The sequence below is a fragment of the Podarcis muralis genome, chromosome 1 (assembly GCF_964188315.1).
Source record: "Podarcis muralis chromosome 1, rPodMur119.hap1.1, whole genome shotgun sequence".
In the NCBI taxonomy this organism is placed as follows: Eukaryota; Metazoa; Chordata; class Lepidosauria; order Squamata; family Lacertidae; genus Podarcis; species Podarcis muralis.
In genome coordinates, this window is record NC_135655.1 from 32,037,162 (window position 1) to 32,058,689 (window position 21,528).

At 41.6% G+C, this 21,528-nt stretch overlaps 1 protein-coding gene across 1 annotated transcript; it reads left to right on the forward strand.

The window, feature by feature from the left end:
- The first annotated feature begins 2,539 nt into the window (after positions 1–2,539).
- Positions 2,540–20,591, forward strand: FBXO33 (F-box protein 33). Its single transcript, XM_028720130.2, has 4 exons — positions 2,540–3,228; positions 15,055–15,165; positions 16,757–17,442; positions 18,189–20,591. The coding sequence occupies exons 1-4, from the start codon at positions 2,555–2,557 to the stop codon at positions 18,458–18,460; spliced, it is 1,743 nt and encodes a 580-aa protein (XP_028575963.2). The 5' UTR covers positions 2,540–2,554; the 3' UTR covers positions 18,461–20,591.
- The last annotated feature ends 937 nt before the right edge of the window (positions 20,592–21,528 follow it).

Sequence of the window (21,528 nt, forward strand, 5' to 3'; positions counted from 1 at the left end):
TGGAGAGATGTGTGTTAATCTAAACATTTTCTGTGGTTTATTACTGTAGACCCTGGCATGAATAAAAAGGTGGGCATATGGTAATATGACAGACCATCCATTATGAACTTTCTTGACTCTGGTACCAGTCTGATCTCAAAACATGTCAAAACATGTTTGTGAATCTAAGTTTGGCCTCATTGACGGGCAGTATTACAATATGAGTAGGAAAATGAGAGTACCCCTGAACATTTTTTTTAGAAAAAAAACCACTGTGCTGCTTGCATAAATTTTGCTTTCTTAATTGGCATTAATATATTCTCCCACTTTCATTTCATATAATACACCAAACTTTATTCCGTTTGTGTAAGAACTTCTTGTGGGCATAAGGTTAAGAGTAAACACATATTCTTGACAGACGCATGTTGTAACTCTAGCAAAAGATCCTAAACTTCTTGGTAGTGTATGACTACACAAGTGCTGGGCACATGTGTGGTTTCAGACACATACTTTGTAACAGCACAAAAGCCTGTATTAAAGTATTGTATCTATAAGCTGTGTTGCCAGAGACCTTAGAAAAGTGCCTGTGCTCTTGCATATTGTGGAGATATTGCATCATGACATCAACTCAGCATATTTTGACTGTGTGTACTTGTGAATTATGAACTCACAGTTCAGTTGTGCCTGAGCAGTGACATCAGCACTGAGGAAATAACACCCTATATTTGGAAACAATGCTATATCTAAAGTGGCCATGCATAAGCCTGATCCAGTACATGCTAGCTTAGAAGTAGGTCCTTATTAGTGAAATGGGGTTTACTCCTAAGCAGGTACGTTTAGGACTGCAGCCATGAAAGGTATATGGATGTTATGTGAACGCTTGTTTATGAAAATGTGTTTAGGTAGTATGCCTTCATAATTGCAAGAGGAAATAAAAAAGCACCACCATCATCGATACTGTAATCACTACTACCATCACAAAATTGCCCATCATTATGGCATGTGCTGCAAAGGTAGGCTTCCATATCCAAGAAACATACTATAAACTCCTGCAAAACCCATGTCACTAAAAGCCACTCACCACATGTCACTTGTGGATGGCTGGTTTTACCTTCAGTGCATTCCTATATTCAACCGTTCCTTTTTCTACACAGTAAATGAATGGCAACTATTCATTTATATGGGAGAAAGTTAAGGAGTCACTTGGAAATACCACTGAGCTGAAATCCCTCTCTTTCATGCTCCTGGTGACCCCCTGCATTGCCTTGTTGTTTCAATTGCATGTTGGCAGCCTTGTTTATTTCTTGGTCAAAAAAGAATGTGACAGGATTTTGGGAACTGGCAGCTGACAAATGATACTGCTAGTGGTGTGCTAGGGTTTTCTGCCCAAGATCATGGTGTCGTGTAAGAGTAGGAGTGGAAGAACCCGAGACACAGAAGTTCCTGGGTTGCAACACTCATCATGCCTGACCATTTGTCATGCTGACTGGGGATGATGGGAGTTGAAAGTCCAATAACATTGGAGAGTCACAGATTGTATGAGAGGATGCGTGATTTATATTCTGTGGGAAGATGGCCAGGAAATGGTCCTGCTCTTCAGCTAAGGGCTGCCAAAGTGGCCTTTGGTTCCTTCCATCTCTAAGAGCACTCTGTTCACCTTTCCAGCCGCAAAGTGGTAGAATTATATGCCGCCCATCTGACTGGGTTGCCCCAGCCACTGTGGGCAGATCCAAAAACACAACAAAACATCAACATTAAAAACTTCCCTAAACAGGGCTGCCTTCAGATGTCCTCTAAAAGTCAAATAGCTCTTTATTTCCTTGACATCTGATGGGAGGGCACCACTACCGAAAACGCCTGATTCCCTGTAACTTCTCACAGTGAGGGAACCAACAGGCTGCCCTGGGAACTGGACCTCAGTGTCCAGATAGAGACACTCCTTTGTGTATACAAGGTGAGGCCATTTAGGGCTTTGAAGGTCAGCACCAGCACTGTGAACAAAATTGTTATTTTGCACACTAGTCATGCTCATGCCTCTGATACAAATGAAACAGGACAGGGAGAATATTTTCCCTCTGCTCTTATCTGTCAAGGAAAAAAATAAAAAATAAACTCCACTTAGGTGGTAATAATGGCAGGTTCGTTCATCAGGCCCCGGTGCTTGCCTATTCCAGCACTTAAAATTATCCTGGAATAAACTGCTTCATTTTAACAGTACAGCGATGATCGAATTTTGGAAAGATGCAGAAACACCGGGCGTCTTCCTCGCCGCGCGGAGGACTTTGTGCAGCCGCGTCTAGGTGGCAGCGCCTCCCCTTGTTCTTCTAAGCGTCCCCGCGGCCTTGCAAAGGAAAAATCCAGGTCGGCTATCGCGCCGCCCTCCCCCTCCTCTGCGAAACTTTCGTTAGGTGGCATCCATCAGCCACGCCAGCCCTTCTCCGCGCGCTGAGTCATGAGAGCAACAGTTCCCCGCCACCCCCGCCGGCTGAGCGCACTTTGGTACGCTCCGCCTCTCCCTCCCTCTCGGCGCGTTGGTGCGTTCCATCCCGCCCCGACAACCCAACCCGGGAGCCCAATGGTACATCTCGCCCTCCCCCTGCGGCTGCGAGCAGTGGTTGGCTCCGGCGGCGGCGGCGGCAGCGGCAGCAGCAGCAGAGTCTCGTCCGGTCCCGCCCCGCCTCCCTCCGCCTTGTCATTGATGTTGTTGTTTCTGTCGCAGGAGCCGGAGGGGAGGCCGAGGCCGGGCTCGGGGCTGCGGCCGCCGGCGGCTGGGCCGGCCATGTCGTCGGTGTGTGGGGGGCCGGTGGGCGCCGGCTCCCTGCCCAGCGAGCTGGTGGTCCACATCTTCTCGTTCCTGGCCGCCCCGGACCGGCTCCGGGCCTCGGCCGCCTGCTCGCACTGGCGAGAGTGCCTCTTCTACCCGGCCCTGTGGCCCCGGCTGCGCCTCAGCCTGCGCGTCTGCCCGGCCGAGCGCCCGCGCCTCGACTTCCTCATGCGCAAGTGCGGCTGGTTCGTGCGCGAGCTCCGCGTCCAGTTCGCCGCCGACAACTACCCCAGCGGAGGAGCCGGAGGCGGCGGAGCAGGAGCCGGAGGAGGAGGAGGAGGAGGCGCCAGCGGGGTGTGCGAGGAAGCGGCAGCCGCAGCGGCCGCGGCGGAGGGAGAAGCGCAGCTCTGCCCTCGCTGGCTGGAGCTGCTGAGGACCTACCTGGAGCTCGTACTCTGCGTGCTGAGCAGCGTCCGCAACAACAGGTAGGACGGCGTGGTGGGAGGCCAGCCAGCGTTAACTAACATTCACAAACACACACACACGTACTAACACCAATGCAAACACACGCCGAGCGGGAGGGAGAGTTGCAAAGCCTCCTGCTTCCCAAGTGGGAAGCAGCAGCTCTCTCTCTCTCTCTCTCTCTCTCTCTCTCTCTCTGTTTCAAAGGTTCATGTGCTTTCTAACATCTGCCTGAAGTTCAGCCGATTGAGTTATTACTGGGTGGGGGAAGCTGCACCTGTTGAATTCCCGGTTGTCACGCATCCACTTAAAGATGCCTTACTCCTGCTGTGCGCGCGCGGGGGGGGGGGGATGATGTGTGAGCGGCGAGGAAGGAGCCATTCCGGAGCAACTGTAAGGGAACATCACATGAAGGAACACACGTCTGCACGTCGCCACCCAAAAGTGCTGCGGTTGGGGGGGGGGATCCTTGTGGAGAGGAGTGTTTCTGGATAGGTAGCATCACTACCTTCCGCACGTCAAGTACCTTCCCTGGGATGTCACCAAAACGGAGCTGTTGAGACAGTTGTTATTTGCCCTGTGCCCCCTGTTTTGATGGGCTCATAATACTTTTTGTCATAAGCTGCTAGGAAAACCTGACAGTTGCTTTTGGTTTCTTGACTGATAGAAACACTAACCATTCGTCAGCTAACATGTCACTTCTTTAGTGCCTAAATCCTTCAAAATGGGAGACAGTGGCTTTGTGGTGTGCGTTCTAGAACACCTACTGTTAGTGTACTATTCTGAAGCCAGCAGCAGGGCACATTAATAATTTGCTCTGCTATAGGCTGTTACATAATTGGGAAACCAGTTAAAGAACATTTTCTTCTTTTTTAAAGGGAGCAATACAGCAATACCAGCTGATCCAAAGTGATATCTTTTCCTTTCCAGTGACTCTAGTGTTTGTTGTCATACAACAAAGGTGTCACAGTTAGTTACATATTTTGCATTTTTAATTGGGTTTTATAAACAAGAATGTTTTACAAATAAGTATACCAAATTTTTCATTTCATTTGTGTATCACAAAAATAGCATAAACATATTTTGCATTTGTAAGCCTTTAGTACTGCATTCTCCCTCAAGATTTCCAAAATTCCCATTCGGTCAAGGTCATATAATGAAAAAAATCTAAGTTGATCAGTAATATTCCAGAGCTGTTTGTTTCCTTTTGTGTTACTCTTGTTTCTCTCTGCTCCACTACAGAATGAAATGTCCTTTTCAAGAAAAGATTGTGCAGTTGTCCATGCTGTGCTCATCACTCTTTCCTACAGCCAGTTCTGCACAATAGAATGGATGATAGTTTGCACATCTTAAGTGATTTGCAGTAAGAAAATCCTGTTCAGATCACACATCTCAGAAAATTAAACTGCTGCAACTGGTACAGCAACCATATGTCAATGAAAAGATGTGATAAGATCTGAAGCAGCCAAGATCAGATTTGTGGCCATTTTTTTCAGAGATTTCCAAATTACGTCTCACTCTGTTGGGTGCTACAGTGACCAGCTTTTGTCATGTGGATACTGAAACACTCAAGTATGTGTGCTGTGAGCCAGGAAATTGCAGTTCACTTTCATGGCAGCCAGGAAATTGCAGTTCATATTTCACCTCATCTGTGAACTCACTAGGTGACCCGCTGTGGGGCCTTTCTGTCAACTTTTATTTTTGCATATTTATTACATTTATTTAAATCCCACCTTGCTCCCAAGGAGCTCAGTGTAACACACATGGTTCTTCCTCTCCCTGTTATATCCTCACTGCTAGCACCCATGTGATGTAGGTTAGACTTGGAGATAATGATTGGCACTCTTACACTCACCTGTGGAAAAGGCAGCTGCTTGCTTCAGGGAAGGAGGTAATCTGCATGAAAAGTAACAAGCCAAGAACCAGAAAGAGAGAGCAGCAAAGTCCTTTCTTTGAGCTGATACCCTGTCCGTCATCTAGAAGAGAGGCTTACAATACAGCACACACTGCAGGATATATGGTTATATAAAAAACAAAACAAAATAAAATCACGCACCTATTATAAAAACAGCAACACTAAGGCCCAACTCTAACCAGCATCACTATCAGCAGGCCTGGACAAATTAATAGGAAACCATTAGACTGATGAAGTGCTAGGTCTGCAACAAGGGTGTGGCAGGCTCGATGAGCCCCTCTCAAGCTAGCAGCCTAATAAAGCTGTGGGGAATTTGGGCCTCAGCAGTTTCTTGTAGGACCTTCCCTCCCTTTCACTCTGTTAGCTAATCATGGTACATAGATGACTTAATGGGCTTTCTTATTCAATCCTGCAGAATCTGAAGAGTGTAAAGATGATGGCATTGCAAGGGCTATTTGTATCTTGTGGTTGATCCTGCATACTGTCTGCTGGTTTTCCTTTGAACATCCCTGTTGCTTACCAGTTGAGGCCATGCTTGCATAAAACATTTCTCCACTTCTATTTATATAGCCTTATTTCTTTACCAGCTAGGCAAAATAATAATTCTGTAGAAGTTGACCCCAGTAATTCTAAATGCAGCTGGTTGAGATTGCAGAGGCAATCCTGTTTCCTTAAAGTGTTTATGTAAACAACCCCATTGAAAGGACCAGCAAACATTCAAAGTGTCTATGTCAGCCTTGTATCTTAACAACTTGCCTTGTGACCATAGGCAACAAGGAATTCCATGCGGCTAATTAGTTGTCTGGCTAAGGAGGGATGGATTGCTCTGTCCAGGCACCACCAACCCACTTTGTTTCTGTTCTCATCACTGGGGAAGAGGCTTTTATTCCTCTGAGCAGCATAACAACACAGCCTACTAGCTTTTTAGCAGGCTAGTGGTTTTACTTTACAGGCTATTAACTCCAGTGGACTTAGTTACAAGGCTGTCTTAGTATGTCAATGATCAGGTAGCTTAAAGAGTAGACTATGTGTTGCATATAAATGCTCTAGAAGCATATTTACCACCACAAATTTATTCCTGGAACCCCACAGAGGGGGAAAGCAGCTCAGGTGGTGAGTTAGAAAGAAAAAAAATACTTGATAATGAAAGAGTAAACCCACCCTGTTGCATCTCTGCACAAGACTTTCTCCATCTGAAGTTGCTTTTCCTTACAAAAAAAGAGCATCAGGGTTCATTATGTGCATTTTCATATTACTTGGTTCCTATGGTAATGAGCCAGAGCATGATCCTTTAGAAAGGATTGCTAGACTAGGGTGTGAGCAAAAAGTAGTGTCTGAACTGTATGTTTTGGTCATGTGCTGTTGAACGCACACGCCTCAAATGTTGCCAGAATGCTGACATGCACGCTTATTTGAGAAGTAGAAGGAAATGTGTTTCATTTGGCAGAACCATTCTGAGAGTTCATTAACTAAATCCAGCAAATACGTTTGACTCTTTCCTTCTCCTAGTGAAGCAGAACTCTCCCTACCCCCGCGGTTAACTTTCAGAATTTATTGAGGAAAGTACTTAATTGTTGCAGCAGCTTTGTTCTGCAACACCACCTTCTGAATAAACCTTTAAAGCTGCAATTCTAACCACATGTTCCCCTGAATAAGCCCTGTGGAAAAACCATAGAATTCACTTTGGAATTAATACGGAGGATTGTGCTGTAAGAAAGGTGTCCCACCCAAGAAGTTGTCTTTATTTTGCTTACGCTCTACTCCTCAAAGAGCAAATTGCATGTGGTTCCTGGGCAGCCTCCCAGTTTACAGGGCCAGGCTTGCTTAGTTTCAGCTGCATCATGAGTTTTAAGACTATTCTCTGTTTAGTGTTGAGTAATGATCATGTTGAGTAATGATCATGTACTGTTGTCTCAGGTAATGGATGGGGATGTGCTGCCTTGATTGCATCCCTGGATGAATGGAAAGTCTCAGGATCTTCCCCACTCTACAGTGCTGATAGAGCTTGCATGTGTTTGGTGCCTATCCTCATTCCATCTGTGCTGCATATGAGTTGGGCACTGTGTACACAATTCACATTCCATCATGCATAGCCTTCTTTAATGGATGTGGGCATTCAGCAAGAATATCTGAACATCCAGTTCCTTGTTGCATGCACAATCCAGCAAAGAAATCTGCTCTGGGAAGCCTGCTTCTATGTGTGGATCTCCTTAGTAGATTGCAATTTTAAATAGTCTTACTGAAGTAAATTCTGTTATAACAGTGGGGTCAGTTCACATATAACAAACCATTGTTTGGTGTTGGAGATGGAGCCTCAAGCTCATACGTTGTTATTATTTATTGAATTTTTTAGTCACTTTACCTTGCCCAAGGCAACTCAAACCGATTTATAGCCCAACTCTCCCAATAGATACTTAAAAAGCAAGCGGAGGATTAAAATTTTAAATATTCCACCCACTTCTAAAAGGCCACATATAATTAGAGACCCCATGGAATCTTCTTTTCTAGTTACTTCCTGTTAGGAGTGTGCACCAACCATAATATTTGGTTTGAATCCCAGAGTTTGGCACTTTATAAAACAGCTGAGTTTGGCTCAGGAGAGTGAATCAGTTCCATTTGCCACCCACCCTTCCAATATTGGGAATTCAAATGGCTCCAATTTGTCCCCCTTTTGATTGAAGTAGGTGAAATTTGCAGGCATAGCAACTCCTCCAGAGTAGACTAGCACATCCAGGGGCTTTTGTACTGGACACCTCCTCCCAGACATCCCACTTGGCTCCACCATTTTTCTGAAACTGATGCACACCCCTATTTCCTGTGAAACCTTTGCCACAAACTATGAACTAAGTGATTGTGTGTGTGATTTGGAGAGTGGGCAATCAGACCTTGTTCCTGTATGTCTTAACTTCTTCCATGTAAACATGCTTAAGACTGGGTGGGGGAGAGGAAATCAAAGGATGAAATAGCCTTATCTTTTAAAAAAATAAATAAATATTTTTTATTAGATTTTCCATTAAAAAAAACATTTTTACAAAATTATACATCCATTTTTAACTTAAACTCTTTTTTTCCAGAACTTCCCTCAGCTTGTCTGATAATTTTCTGTTTATTTTTTTATCCTCGTCTCACATTTCCCAATATTATATTGCACTCAAATACTCTTAATCACATCATATTTTTTAAACAACATTTCTAACAGTAATTGAAATAGCCTTGTCTTTTGAGGCCCTTGGTTGCAGGTGCAGTGGTATTAAACTGATTTTTTAAAAATTTGTTCTCCATAATTAGTTTCTTCATACCACCTTGAAAAGGTGCTGTTTTGAATTGTTTCAAATATTTTCAAATATTTTCAAGGTCTGAAATAGAGATACTAAACTAGTTCTTCCTGTTGCTTTACTTTCTCTTCCTCCATCTGCAATGCCTGCTGGTTGGTTATCTTCTTTTGTCACATTTGGTTTCTGGGGAAATACGCCTGCTCTTGACCTGTACAAGATAAATTATGTAGTAATGTTAACTTGTTAGAGCATCTGTGTAATAAAAATGAATAGGCTTGAAAAGGAGGTGAATAAGCTAGGAAAGAAAGAGGCATATTAGCATGTTCAGCATTATGCAGCAAATAGGCTTCTGAAAGATAAGGCGTTTATTTCTGTCATTGAACTCTTGAAAGAAAAAGGGCACACCGGAGGCACATTTACTGATCAGCATAGCAAGATTGCTTGTTCTGGAGAGATTTTCAGTATTTTACAGAATAGAGGGAAATTTCCATGTCATCACTGTATGAGATCAGAGAGTTGGTGGCTTTGTTTTTCACACAGCATGATTTAAAATGGCATATTTTATTGCACCAGCTAGTTATTCAAAATGGTTTGCAAGCAAAATATTTTTCATTAATCAGTTGGAGAGAAAAAATAGAAATGAAGGAGATATGCTTAGGTTGATGATCAAATGGCCGAGGCTGATGTTCCTTCTGACTGCCTCATTTATTCTTCAGTTACATAACAGGCAGTGATAAAATTTACAATCTCTTCAAAACCTACAGTATGTCTTTGTCAAACACAAATGGCCTGAAGTGCAGAGCCTAAAAAGTCAACTTTAAGTGACTATTGTAACTAATCAAGAACATAACGGCCTGGAAACTAAGGAAATATATTCCCATGCTTTGAAACGTTTGTGTTCTGATTAGAATTTTGGAGTGGCATGGGGAGGAAGCTAAATTCTTCTGTTCTCAGGTTTGGGAATACAAACTCATGATTTACATTTACTAATGGTTCTGACTTCTGATAATGTTTTTATAATTATCTTGTTCAAAGCCCTTCGGAGAACATCCCTCTTTGCAGTTCACACCATGATAACTATCTTGGCTACAATGCCACCCACATAATGCAGTGGCATCATGACATAGAGCGTGAGCAAGGCTCACTGCTAAAAATGGACAGAGCTACATCAAAAAGCACAGTATACTTAGCTGGAAATTCATATGATACAGTGCAATTCTCCATGGCATAGTGTGGGCAGATAAAGTGGAGCTGTCCTGTTTGCTACGTCTGAGTAACTCTATTCCCCCTACCATAAATGACTTAATGCATTTGAGAGGTAGGTGCTTTGTTTTTTTTTTAATGAAAGCTTAAATTCAGAAAAAAGAGCAAAATGCACCCTGTCATTGATGCTTGCTTGACAGCTTGAATAACGATAGAGCAAAAGAGGCCAATCTTTTAATTTCGCCTTTATTAAACTGCAACAAGATCCCCAGGGATTCTCAGAAATTGCAGTTATAAAATATGCTTTTGACGTGAGTGTACAGCCTCCAGAGTACAGGCCTATTTTGAAACTGGTCAATACTTAGGAGCCTGGACATCGCCCTCTCTAAGCAGCCACTGTGTCAGGACTGTGATGTGAAAATGCTGCACCCAGCCAGAGGAAGCAGCCTATCTTAGTTTCCTCCTTGTCTTCTAGGTGCTCAGTGGAAGACAGTTCATAATTGAGGAGGTGGAAAATGCAGCAATTATGGCAGATAGAAAAATACGCCCCAATGTTCCTATCTAAGGCATTACCTAAGCCATTAAATAATTTGTAGTAGATCCCTAAACTTTTTAAAAACTTTCTTCCCAAGAAAACACTGGTTAAAAAAGAGTAATCATTCTACTTTTATAATTTTTTAAGTACGTGGGAAATTATTGAGAAACCTCTTCGCTGTCTGATATAACACTAGTGAAATTTGACAGGTTTCCACCTACGAACATGAGGGAACTGTGATGTGGTTGCTAATATTTTTAGGCAACTTATTACACATGTACGAATTCCTCTAATTGGTAGATATTTTGGATGTCAGTAAAATGTTAGTTTCGCTAATAAAGGTTTTGGGCATCTTTCCAATCCTGCATTTGTGGAAAGTTTTGCCACAGCAGTATCTGTTGTGGCAAGACTTGTTTACTTTATATATTCTTCTATGAATTTGCTTTCTGATAGCTAGTAGGTGTTAGTTTTCTCTCTGGTTCATAGCTTGGTATTGTATTCACAGAAACCGCAGTGCACATGAATGTGTAGCTGAAATGGTTGCATTGACTACTTTTAGTCTCTGCCAATGCACTAACACTACACAGGCAAGTTCTTGTATCTGGCTCTTCCAACCACAAAAGTAAAATAAATCACAATGCAGAATGTCAGAGTTTGAACATACTAGATCACTCTATAACATTAGATGTGTTTCTGTTGTGGACTAGGTGGCAATGAGATAAATCTAGCAAATTATATTCTGTTTGACTAAGAAGTATAGCATGGACTATACTTTAAAAGTTAAACGTGTAGATAGACAAATGGTGGCCTAGTGAATAAATCTAGTTTCTAAAGGTTTTCTGCCTGGCTCCTTTCACAGCCCCTGATCACCAGGATGTCTCAGACAGGACCATGTGCTCTTATGGTGTAGTCAGCCATTTTCTTCCTGGGTGAAGCACATGTCTTCTACACTACAAACAGAATAAACTTGGGCAGACCTCTTTATCTCATTGTGCACCTAAACTGTTTATTCCTGCGTACAAGCCAAAGCACAAAGAAATAGCAGTGAGCAGTGAAGGTGCATACAAGGTGCATAGAGTGCCAAAGTTTCTGACGCAGATTGTGCTGGAGAAGAGGATGCTGAAGAGCGCATTCACTTTAATTTTGGTCATGTAGGTCCAAGCAGAGCCCACACTGCAGGCCTTTTGGCCATTGCTCAACTGAAAATATGGCTTCTGAAAATTAGTTGCTGAACAGAGAATTAATGGCTTTGCTTGAGTGCAGCATATAAAATAAGGCTGGGAAGAATTAATAGTTTCTGAAGGATCTAGGACATAATATGGAACACAAGGTTCTCCAAGCAATTCCATAAATTGCTCTAAAGCTCCAACACAGTCTTAATGCAGGTTGGAAACAATTGTGCATAAACCCTAGAGCTAATGTCATACATTAGAAAAATGCTGTGTTTTACACAGTGGTTTAATGGGTATTACTAAATTGCTCATGTATTTTTAGGACATTACAGTTCATGATAACACATGACCGAAGGAGATCCAGAGTTCATCAAGTTAGCCTGGCGCCAGGAGCTGTCACTGCTGCTGCTGTGGGATCGACTGGGCTCTGGCTTCTGATGGGCTGGTGGAAGCTTTGTGAATGAAATGAATGGAAATGTAATAGCATGTCTGCAGAGTGTGGTTTGGATCCCTCTCTGCATAGTTTTCTGGGAGTAAGTCCCCCTAAAAGTGAGACTTGCTTCCAAGTAAATGTATATAGGATTGAAGTGTGTGCTGTGATACCTAATCTCTCTGTCTCCCTCTTTCTCACATACACGGGCAGATGCGTTCACACACACTTCAAGTCATGATGTGCAAGCAGTGCCCACCGTGCTAAAGGTGTGTGTCGAATAGATAGTGCCAGAGTGTTAAAGTAAGTGAATGTTTGAAGTCAGAAGAGAAGGCCTTCAGGGGCACTGGATAGTTTGAGCAACTGACCCCAGATATTTTGATTAGTTATTCACGTGAATTGGTATGTGAGGGCTTACTATCTTCGTCCCTGCAGCAACCACCACTCCTCCTTATAGCATCCAACACAACACATGGCATCCTATTGTGTTGCTCATCTCCCGGTCTTTGCCTCACAGCATTGGCAGATGGGTTAGCATAGCGATATTTTGTGTGATGCATTTTATGTGTTGGACGATGCTACAAGAGAGAGTGACAGCAGTGGCAGCTGTAGCCCTCCTATAAGGTCTAGCCTGGCTTTCAGCTGTGCAGCATGTACAGCTTACGCAACTACACACAACTTTCAAATGACAATGCTGTTCTTTTAGAATTTACGGTACCTGAGGCAAGAAGTCTTTGGCTGCAGAGCTAAAAATAGCAATACTGCTTGATGTTCTTGGGTGCTCACTGCTGATTCTAATTAAAATGTTCACATTATTGTGGCCTGACTCTGTAAGCGGAGCATAGAGATCAGGTATGAAAGCTGACCCTTTAGAAAATCCTTTGGAAAGCAATCTCTGTGTTTTGCATATTGGCAATAAATGATGCACTCAAAATATTGACGTATTTGGGGCATGAACTTTGCTGTATGTGACTAGTCTTCGGATTTCTGCGCAATACGTTATGACAACTCTGAGTAGCTACCAATTGAGTGGCACCCTGCCAAACTTAGGTTTGAACTGACATAAACATAGTTAATTTTCTACAGAGAGTGCTTATGCTTCAGGTTGAATTTATGATCAAAAGTCAATATATAAATTCAGGGCTGTAGCTAACCACTCATCTAGTAGTCACTTAATGGGAATATGAGTTGCTACAACCAGACAAGCAAGCTTTTGTTAATTGGAAGAAACCTGGCTCTCCTTTACTGCTTTTTAGACCACTATTGAGTGGGTAGCAGGGGCTACTTGTAGATGGTTTTTAATAGACCAACCTTCACCAACCTGATGTCATCCAAACGTCGTAGTGCAAAACATCTGGAGGGTGCCAGGCTGGTGAATGCTTCTTCAGACTTGTTTATACAACAGTTTTCTTTTTAATACTGTACATCTATGGGAGCAAAAGTGAGCAAATTGTTTTACTTGGTTGCCTACAGAACACCCAAAGTAGAGGAGACTGGAGCAGAATTGAGAATTTAGAAGAATGTGGGAGGCAAAAGTGTACGCGCTGAAATATTTAAACATGATTTTCAGTGAAGCATTAGTATAGGTAATAAATTAAAGGCTGTATGTATTGAACTATAAACTCGTCTCCAAATAAGCTGTGTATGTACCTTTAAATATGATGGCCTTGGAAACAGCTGTTATTAATCATCTTCACTGAAAATAATCTAGGGAATGGCTGTGTTTGCTGCCTTTTACTTTGTCCTCTGTGAAGATCTGGCAAGTTATCTAATCTGTACCTGGGAGAATCCAAGAGCTTCTAAGTAAATATTAGGCAGGGCATCGTGTTTATGCCTGAGCCATGCAATATGGAATTTACCAAAAATGTCGCAACTCTGCTAGAAACATAACCTGGAGAGTGATGCAGTCTGTGAAGGCGGGCTAGAAGGAAATCTGGTTAGATGGCTTTTCCATTCCATCCTTTATATTCAAGCATTTTATTCTTAGGTGGAAAAAAGCCAAGAAAATAAGCAGGTTCATGCCAAGAAAGCTCATCTACATCATAGCTTCTATACAGTCTCTGTCACTAGCATGGCAAGTCCCAAATAGCTGCACCCAGTGACCCTAGGTACAGGAGATTTCATTCTGGTATATATTTTGCAAGCTCCTCTACAATGTTACGTCCACTTGTATTAATACCAGACATATAACCATTTCCTTTTTTTTTTTTTTAAATAAATTTTTATTGGTTTTCCAAACACAAAATAAACACAAAAAATACACAATACACAAACATACAAACATATAGACATGTATAATTTCATAACCTTTTTTTCATACACCTTGCTTCCCAGACTTCCCCATACCCCCCCTTTTCTGCATCCTTGTTTTATATTTCTTCAGCAACTCCTCCAATTAGCAAATTATACAATTCATTTTCTCTTAAGTTCTTCTCTAACCTATTAATTACAGCTGCAATTCTATATTTCCCAATTCCTTGACATTTTAACACTCCTCAATTTTATAACAATTTTTAAGATATGTTTTAAATTTCTTCCAGTCTTCTTCCACTGTCTCTTTCCCCTGGTCACGGATTCTGCCAGTCATCTCCTCCAGTCCCATATAATCAATCACCTTCGTCTGCCATTCTTCCAGCGTGGGTAGTTCTTGTGTCTTCCAATGCTTTGCTAAAAGAATCCTTGCTGCTGTGGTAGCATACATAAAAAACGTCCTATCCTTCCTTGACACCAATTGGCCAACCATGCCCAGGAGAAAAGCCTCAGGTTTCTTAGGAAAAGTCCTTTTAAGGACTTTCTTAATTTCATTATAGATCATTTCCCAAAAGGCTTTAATCTTCAGGCAGGTCCACCAAAGGTGGTAGAAGGTACCTTCAGTCTCATTACATTTCCAGCATTTATTATTGGGCAAATGATAAATTTTTGCAAGCTTGACTGGGGTCATGTACCACCTGTAAATCATTTTCATAATATTTTCTCTTAAGGCATTACAGACATATAACCATTTCCTTACCACTGTCTATATTCATGAGGATTATTTCTAGTATACTGTGATTCAGAAAAAAAGATTCACTATATTGTGACTGAATTATGTTGGGTTCTTTTCTAGTTTTGAACAAATTTAAATGTATTGTAAAGCTATTTAGCGTGGTCATTCAAATGTACCTTGGTTAGAAGGGCCAGCTAGTTTCTAGATTTCATGTGCTGGAAGGCTATAGTGTTACCGTGTGGATTGCGGCTCATATAACACAAAAGCTTGAGCTATTTTCAAATGCTCCTCTAATGCAAAGCCTCTGACTTGACACTTTCCCCTTCCAAATAGGAATCTTCAGAAATTGAGTCTCTTTGGTGATATAAGCATTCTCCAACAACATGGAAGTATATCAAATACGCACCTCAGCAAAGTGGATCCAGATGGAAAAAAGATTAAGCAGTAAGTTGTCCAAAATATATTGTTACAGTATTGCAGTTTAATGAAATGGGATGTGTGTGTTGTAAATGTGCTGTTTTAGAATATAATCCATTGTCTTCTCTGATGATTTAGTACTGAAAATAATGGCTCATGGTTTCACCGTGTCTGTCGTTCTTTGTTGTTGCAATTTCCTTTGCAAATTGGACATCTTTTCTCAGAACATGATTACTCTAAAAACAAGCCATTTGCAATAGTTGGGAGATTTTCTCCTACAAAATTCACATTCTAGGATAAATCATTTTAAGCAAAGCAGGAGGGGTTCCAGGGACTGCTATAGCAGTATCTTCATCCAGCAATTCTCAGTATAAACTTTATGCTATCCATGTCACATTGCTAAAAGCAGGTGCATTCTGCAAAAAACTGAGCAACTTTCATACTGCTTCAGACACAATTAACCTGACTGTTCTCACAATTAACTTCAGGAGTAAAATATGAGACGTGTGGGGACTGTGTACACTGGCCTCAGCTCCTTGGTGGAAGGGTGGGATTAGAATGCTCATCATTATCAGAGTTGTGCTGGCTAATTAGAAGAAAAGTTTCTGGTGGTACAGTTAACTCACATCTTACATGAGGGATCCACACATTTATGCAAAAATACATAAAGCCAGGAACCCTTCGGAACACACCGCTCCCCCGGCAAGATGGAGGGCCGTCTGCCCAGCTTGGGGAAGACAGTGGCAGGGCTCTGGGATAGTACCAGAGCTGCTGTTCCAAAACCAGCAATCACAGCTTTGCACAGGTGGGTGGGGGGAAATAAATGAATGGAGAATGGGTTTCCTCCACTCTCCAGTTAGATATTTATTTCCCCCGCTGACCAAAGCTGCAATTGCATAAGTAAAATAAGCGTAAGATGCAAGTTACTTCCTACCCCCCATTATTTTCATCAGCCAGTATAAATAGGTTACATACAGATGTCCATCACTCTGAATGTGGTACCAAGTCATGACTCGCATGTGAGAAATGGTTATCGTGGAACAAGCATCACGGATAGAGCTTTCATATAATCAAATATCACTTCCACCATTTGGCTTCAAATCAAGTGTCAATGATGTACAAGCATATACAGTATTAACCAGTCCTGATTTTCCCTTTGGAGTATCATTTGAATGAGATGCACAAAGTGCTGATACAGTGAGTAGATACAAGCACTATTGAACCCCCCACGCTGTGCTCTCTAGGACTTCTAGCCATTGGTAGCTACCCTACACATATGCTAGTTACAAAATGTGGGGAAGAGAATCAAAACAAGTTAGCATGCACAGTTCCAAAAGGGCAAAATGAATTTTCTTTTATATTTGTTTAAAACAAAAAGGAAGACAACAGAACTTTAAAAAGCAAGTGCAATTCTGCTGCTGGAACTTTAGACTTATTTTTAAATGGTGTGTTCTTTCTCCACCCCACCCACCCCTGCTACAGCCAGTGTGTTTCTAATGCAACACAGTTTGCATTAAAAGTGTAAAGCGTTGTTGCTTCCTTGTCTATTGAACTTGGCTCAGAATTAAAAAATTAAACTATAAAAGATTAAGACGGTTGCTTCTGTTTCTTCTTGCAGAATACAGCAGCTGTTTGAAGAAATATTGGGTAACAGCAGGCAACTGAAATGGCTGTCATGCGGGTTTATGCTACAAATCGTAACACCCACATCATTGTCATCTCTCTCAAATCCTATTGCCAACACTATGGAACACCTGAGTTTACTGGACAACCACATCCCTGGTAATACCACTCTTATCACTGCGGTTGAATTGGAGCGTTTTGTCAGTCTTCGCTCACTCGCCTTGGATTTCTGTGATTTTACAGCAGAAATGGCAAGAGTCCTGGCTGATAGTAACCATGTGCCTTTGCATCGACTGTCTCTTCTGGTCCACAATATTTCCGTAATGCACAAGTCCCTGGAAAATATGCCAGAAGACGAAGACTGGAAGGCACTGACACGCAACAGCACTAATCTTCGGGTCTATATAATGGCTTTTGATATCAAGAGCGATGACATGCTAAGGATTCTTAAACCCAGTATCCCACTGGAGAGGATTCACTTCGACAGCTACATCACTTGCGTTTCAGGAGCTGTTGTTGATCTCATATCTAGGCAGTATGATAAGTTCCTCACTCATTTCATACTAATGAATGATGTGATAGATATGTCTGGCTTCCCAGATCTCAGCGACAACCGAACCGAAGACCCATTGGTTTTATTGGCCTGGAGGTGCACAAGGCTCTCTCTTCTGGCAGTGCATGGTAGGCAATTACATAGGGGCAAAACACTGCTAGTTTAGAAACCTACACATTCATATGGGTATGGGTATGCCCTAGAGATTTCCCACTCAAGTATTTTTCTCCAGGTTTTGGGAGAATTCCCAAAGTGTTGGGTGTTGGGGCAGGGAATAAATTGTGCTTTGGCTTCAGGCTAGGATACGCTGTGCATTATCAACATGATTATATGGTGGGAAACTGTTACTACCTTCAGAACACAAGACTCACAGTTGCCAAAAAACAACAACCCAACAACCCTTAATTGGTAGGAAAATAAGTTCCTGCACTGTTGGATTGTCCTCACTTTAGTCAGGCATTACTGGCTTCCCCGTCAAAGTTGTATTACACCCGACATATTTTACGATTATTGGCTCCTTTAACGCAAGCCTTTATGCTACATACATACCATGCTGCAAAACTACCAAGAAATACCATGAGACATTTCCTTACACAGCTACCCAGAATTATTGGGGAAGGAAAAACAGGCAGCTCTGCAAAAATTAAATACAAAAAGAAGCAGCAGCAATATTCACTTTTTTAATTAACCGAGTAAGTAAACTGACCAATTACTGGGGTGATTTCTTGAAAAGAACCTCATTAGGAAAATTGCTAAATAGGGAGACGTTAGCTGTGAGGCTGTAAAATATTAAATTACCTTTGGGGTAGGGTGGGGAGGGAGAGGGAAGAAAGACAAAGTCCTAAAAATTAGTAATTGCTTTTTTGTGTTTCAGGTTATACTGTTTGGGCTCACAACCTGATTGCCATTGCTCGTCTTCGTGGCTCTGATTTGAAAGTGCTTGAAGTCACAGAAGAAAGCATTGATTTTGACCAAGGTGAATTGGCCGATCAAGATGTGGATCCGGTGCACAATCTCATTGAGCAGGTATCCCTTGGATTGGGCCGACCTTGGCACGCAGTCATGGACATAGAATTACTCAGTGTCTTTACTGAGCCAACTCGTCATTTTTACAGAGAAATGCAAAGCTTCAGTGAAGGCATTTAGTTCTCTTTATTTACAGTTCCTGTGGTTACATATGCAAGTAGGGTCCTATTATGTTTTTCAGTAGTGTGAATTAACCCCTCTTGTGCTGTGTTTAATCAGTATTAGCTATATAGAATTATGTATGTATATTCTACTTCTTGATCAAAGAACGTAGTCGGGTATTGGTTTAGAAGCTGAAAGTGGCAACGTTTAGGGCTTTCACGGTTAATGGACTTGTCTACAAAAAAAAAAAAAAGGAAAAAAAGCAAAACTCAGATGTGGCTGAAGGTTGTCTGAGGTTGCCGGCTAACTTTCTTTTTGTACTGAGTAACTCTGCAACTTCACTGATTTTACTATTGTCGGAGTTTTTGTGCTCAGGAGCCAAAAATCTTTTTACTATCCATAGCCCAGTGGTTTTGAATGCAGTCATTGTCATGTAAACTAGTAGCATGCTACTTAAAGCTTTTTTTTTTTTTTTTTAAAGAGAGAAAAATCAGGACTATCCAATACCATTTACTGTAAACCTTTGCTTTGATTTCATGTACAATATCTGGAGCATGAAATATTGCCACTCTGCAATCTCCTCCTTAAATATGAAGCAGTTGTCTCTTGCACAGTATAGCTTCTTCAGATGCTTACCTGACTCTGAAAGCTATCAATCGTAGTTTCATTGTAAAATTAATTGTAGCTTCTTTTTCTTGTGGTCTGTCAGCTTCTCCGTACAAGTTAGCTTTGGGCCCAGATTTAAAAAGAAACGTCAAGTCTCTACACTCCGATGGGGTAAAACCATAATGATTTAAAGATATAAATTTAAGTCTACTTTGCTTGCAAACAAACATTAGTCGTGAAATCCCTAGCAACTAAGTCACTGGATTTTCTCTGTCAGCGCCTGTGTCAGCTGCCAAAGAATAGATTTAAAACGAAGAAGTGCCCACATGCTGGCAGGGACAGGCCACTTTGTGGCCAGCCAGATACTGCTAGATTGTAATATATAAGGTCGAATTTCGACCTGTGGTACACAGCTGTGCTGTGGCTCAGTCAGCAACCTCAGAACTCTTAAACATGCACCTGTTTCACTGTGAATAGTGAATGTAAAGGAAAGAAAGGAAAACAGATAATACAAACCTTGTTCTATCACAGGTATGAGCTGCTATGATGCATGAAGAACATTCCATGAAGTATGTTTTAAAATCTTGTTATATCTGAGAGGCTTTAAAAGCCGATTTAAACTGTTTCAGGGCAACCGCGGTACAGACGTGGTCTCTGTGAGACTTCCACCTGACCCAAGTTTTAAGTGGTACGAATGTTGTGCATTTAATGTTAAAGGACAGTCTGCAATAATAAAGTTAAGTGGCCAACGTGGGTGCCCAGCAGTGCTGAGACCTGGCTGCCATATTGTAAGCTTTGGAAAACACAATTTATGCAACAGATGTCCAGATATGATTCTATTTATGGAAAAGTTTATATGTGTTTTACAAATGGTTTTACCATCTTATATTAAAATGACCTTTTGACAGGTGTGCGCTGTTTTGTCTCCAGTGAGCACATACCATGCGGATTTTATATGTACATCAGTAGAGTGAATCCACTGGCACAGTGTGTGTGAATGCCAGATGTGGTGAGATTTTATCTTATAAATGTGATCAGACTAAAGTATCTCCTGACAGAAATTGTAAGGAAACCAGCTGAGTGTTTGACTTGATGACTGATGTTGTATGGTTTATGTTAAATGTATATTCTTTTAATCAATGAATAAAGCATTAAAATTGATCATGGAAAAATATTTTATTATATCAGCATGGTAGTTTTAGCACTGAACAAATCACACTTTTCGTTGAAAACTATCTTGCTTGTTTCCACTGTTTAAATCCAGAAAGCCTTGAGTTCTGAAGTAAGTCAGACATTTATTTGGCTAATGCTTTATGAACAATTTTTTTTAGGAAACCAAGCTAAGTAGAAGACCGGACCAGCTATCATAATTTGATATTGTTTGCTTAAACTGGCAGAATAAATCTTTAAAAGTGTAGAATATGGAACGCCCAAATCCCTCCCGTAGCAAATGCTTATATCAAAATTGAATGTGTTCTAAAACAGCAACAACTGTGTAGTACTTATATCCATGTCCCACTATTAAATAGACTGTGAACACTTACCATGCCTTTGGCTTTACATGTTATCTATTTATTCTTATTGCTCTACTTTCTGGGTGACTATACGGTAGATGGACAAACAGCAGCTTGTTCTGTGTGATAAAATTACATTTCCCCCCTTGAAATCTGTTACTAGTTCCTTCATGTTATACAGTTCAACACAACACACACACAGGGGTGGCTAATGTGGTATCTTCCCATAACAACTGACATCAACCCTGAACATGGGGCAGGCATCCTGGGTGGGACTGATGGGAGCTGTAGTTCAGTAACTGATGAGCCACAGGTTTGCAATCCCTGCACCTAGGATACAACCCAGCAAAAGCTAAGTGTTTGTACATACCCTTGATATCAGTACAAGAGTCAACCACACACTTAACTGCTCTTGTGAGATCAACTTAACTAAGGGGTTAACAGAGAGTTACAAGCAAACACATGGATCTGAGAACTGGATCCTGTCTTTGAACTCCGCAGAAGGAAAACCTACTTGGAGAGTGACTAGGAATGGGCAATCAGCCACTTCCAGCTGCTTCTGCACACTAAAATTCCCCTGCCTTCCAAAGCAGCTTTTCTTTGCTTTGGGACCTCAGCTATGCATGTGTAATGTGTAGCTAACCCTTCAAAATGTTTGACTTGTGGGCCACATGGCATAGGTAGATCATGATGTTAGAAGTAAATTAGCACTTACCTGTATTGGCAACTGGCAGAACCAGCTTCCCTTGAAGTTTTTCATTCTTAATGGTTAATGAATGGTCCCTAAGCCTATGTAACTTGCAGAAAAGTATGGAAATGTGCAAGTTGAAGCAAAGATGTTCTAATAGCCTGCTTTTGGTGCAACACAGGAAAAACCCCACTAAAGCTGTTAACCAGCTGTGGTGTCTGAGGCAGGTGCACTTGTAACACATGGATGAGGGGAGGGAAAGTCAAATTGTGAGATAT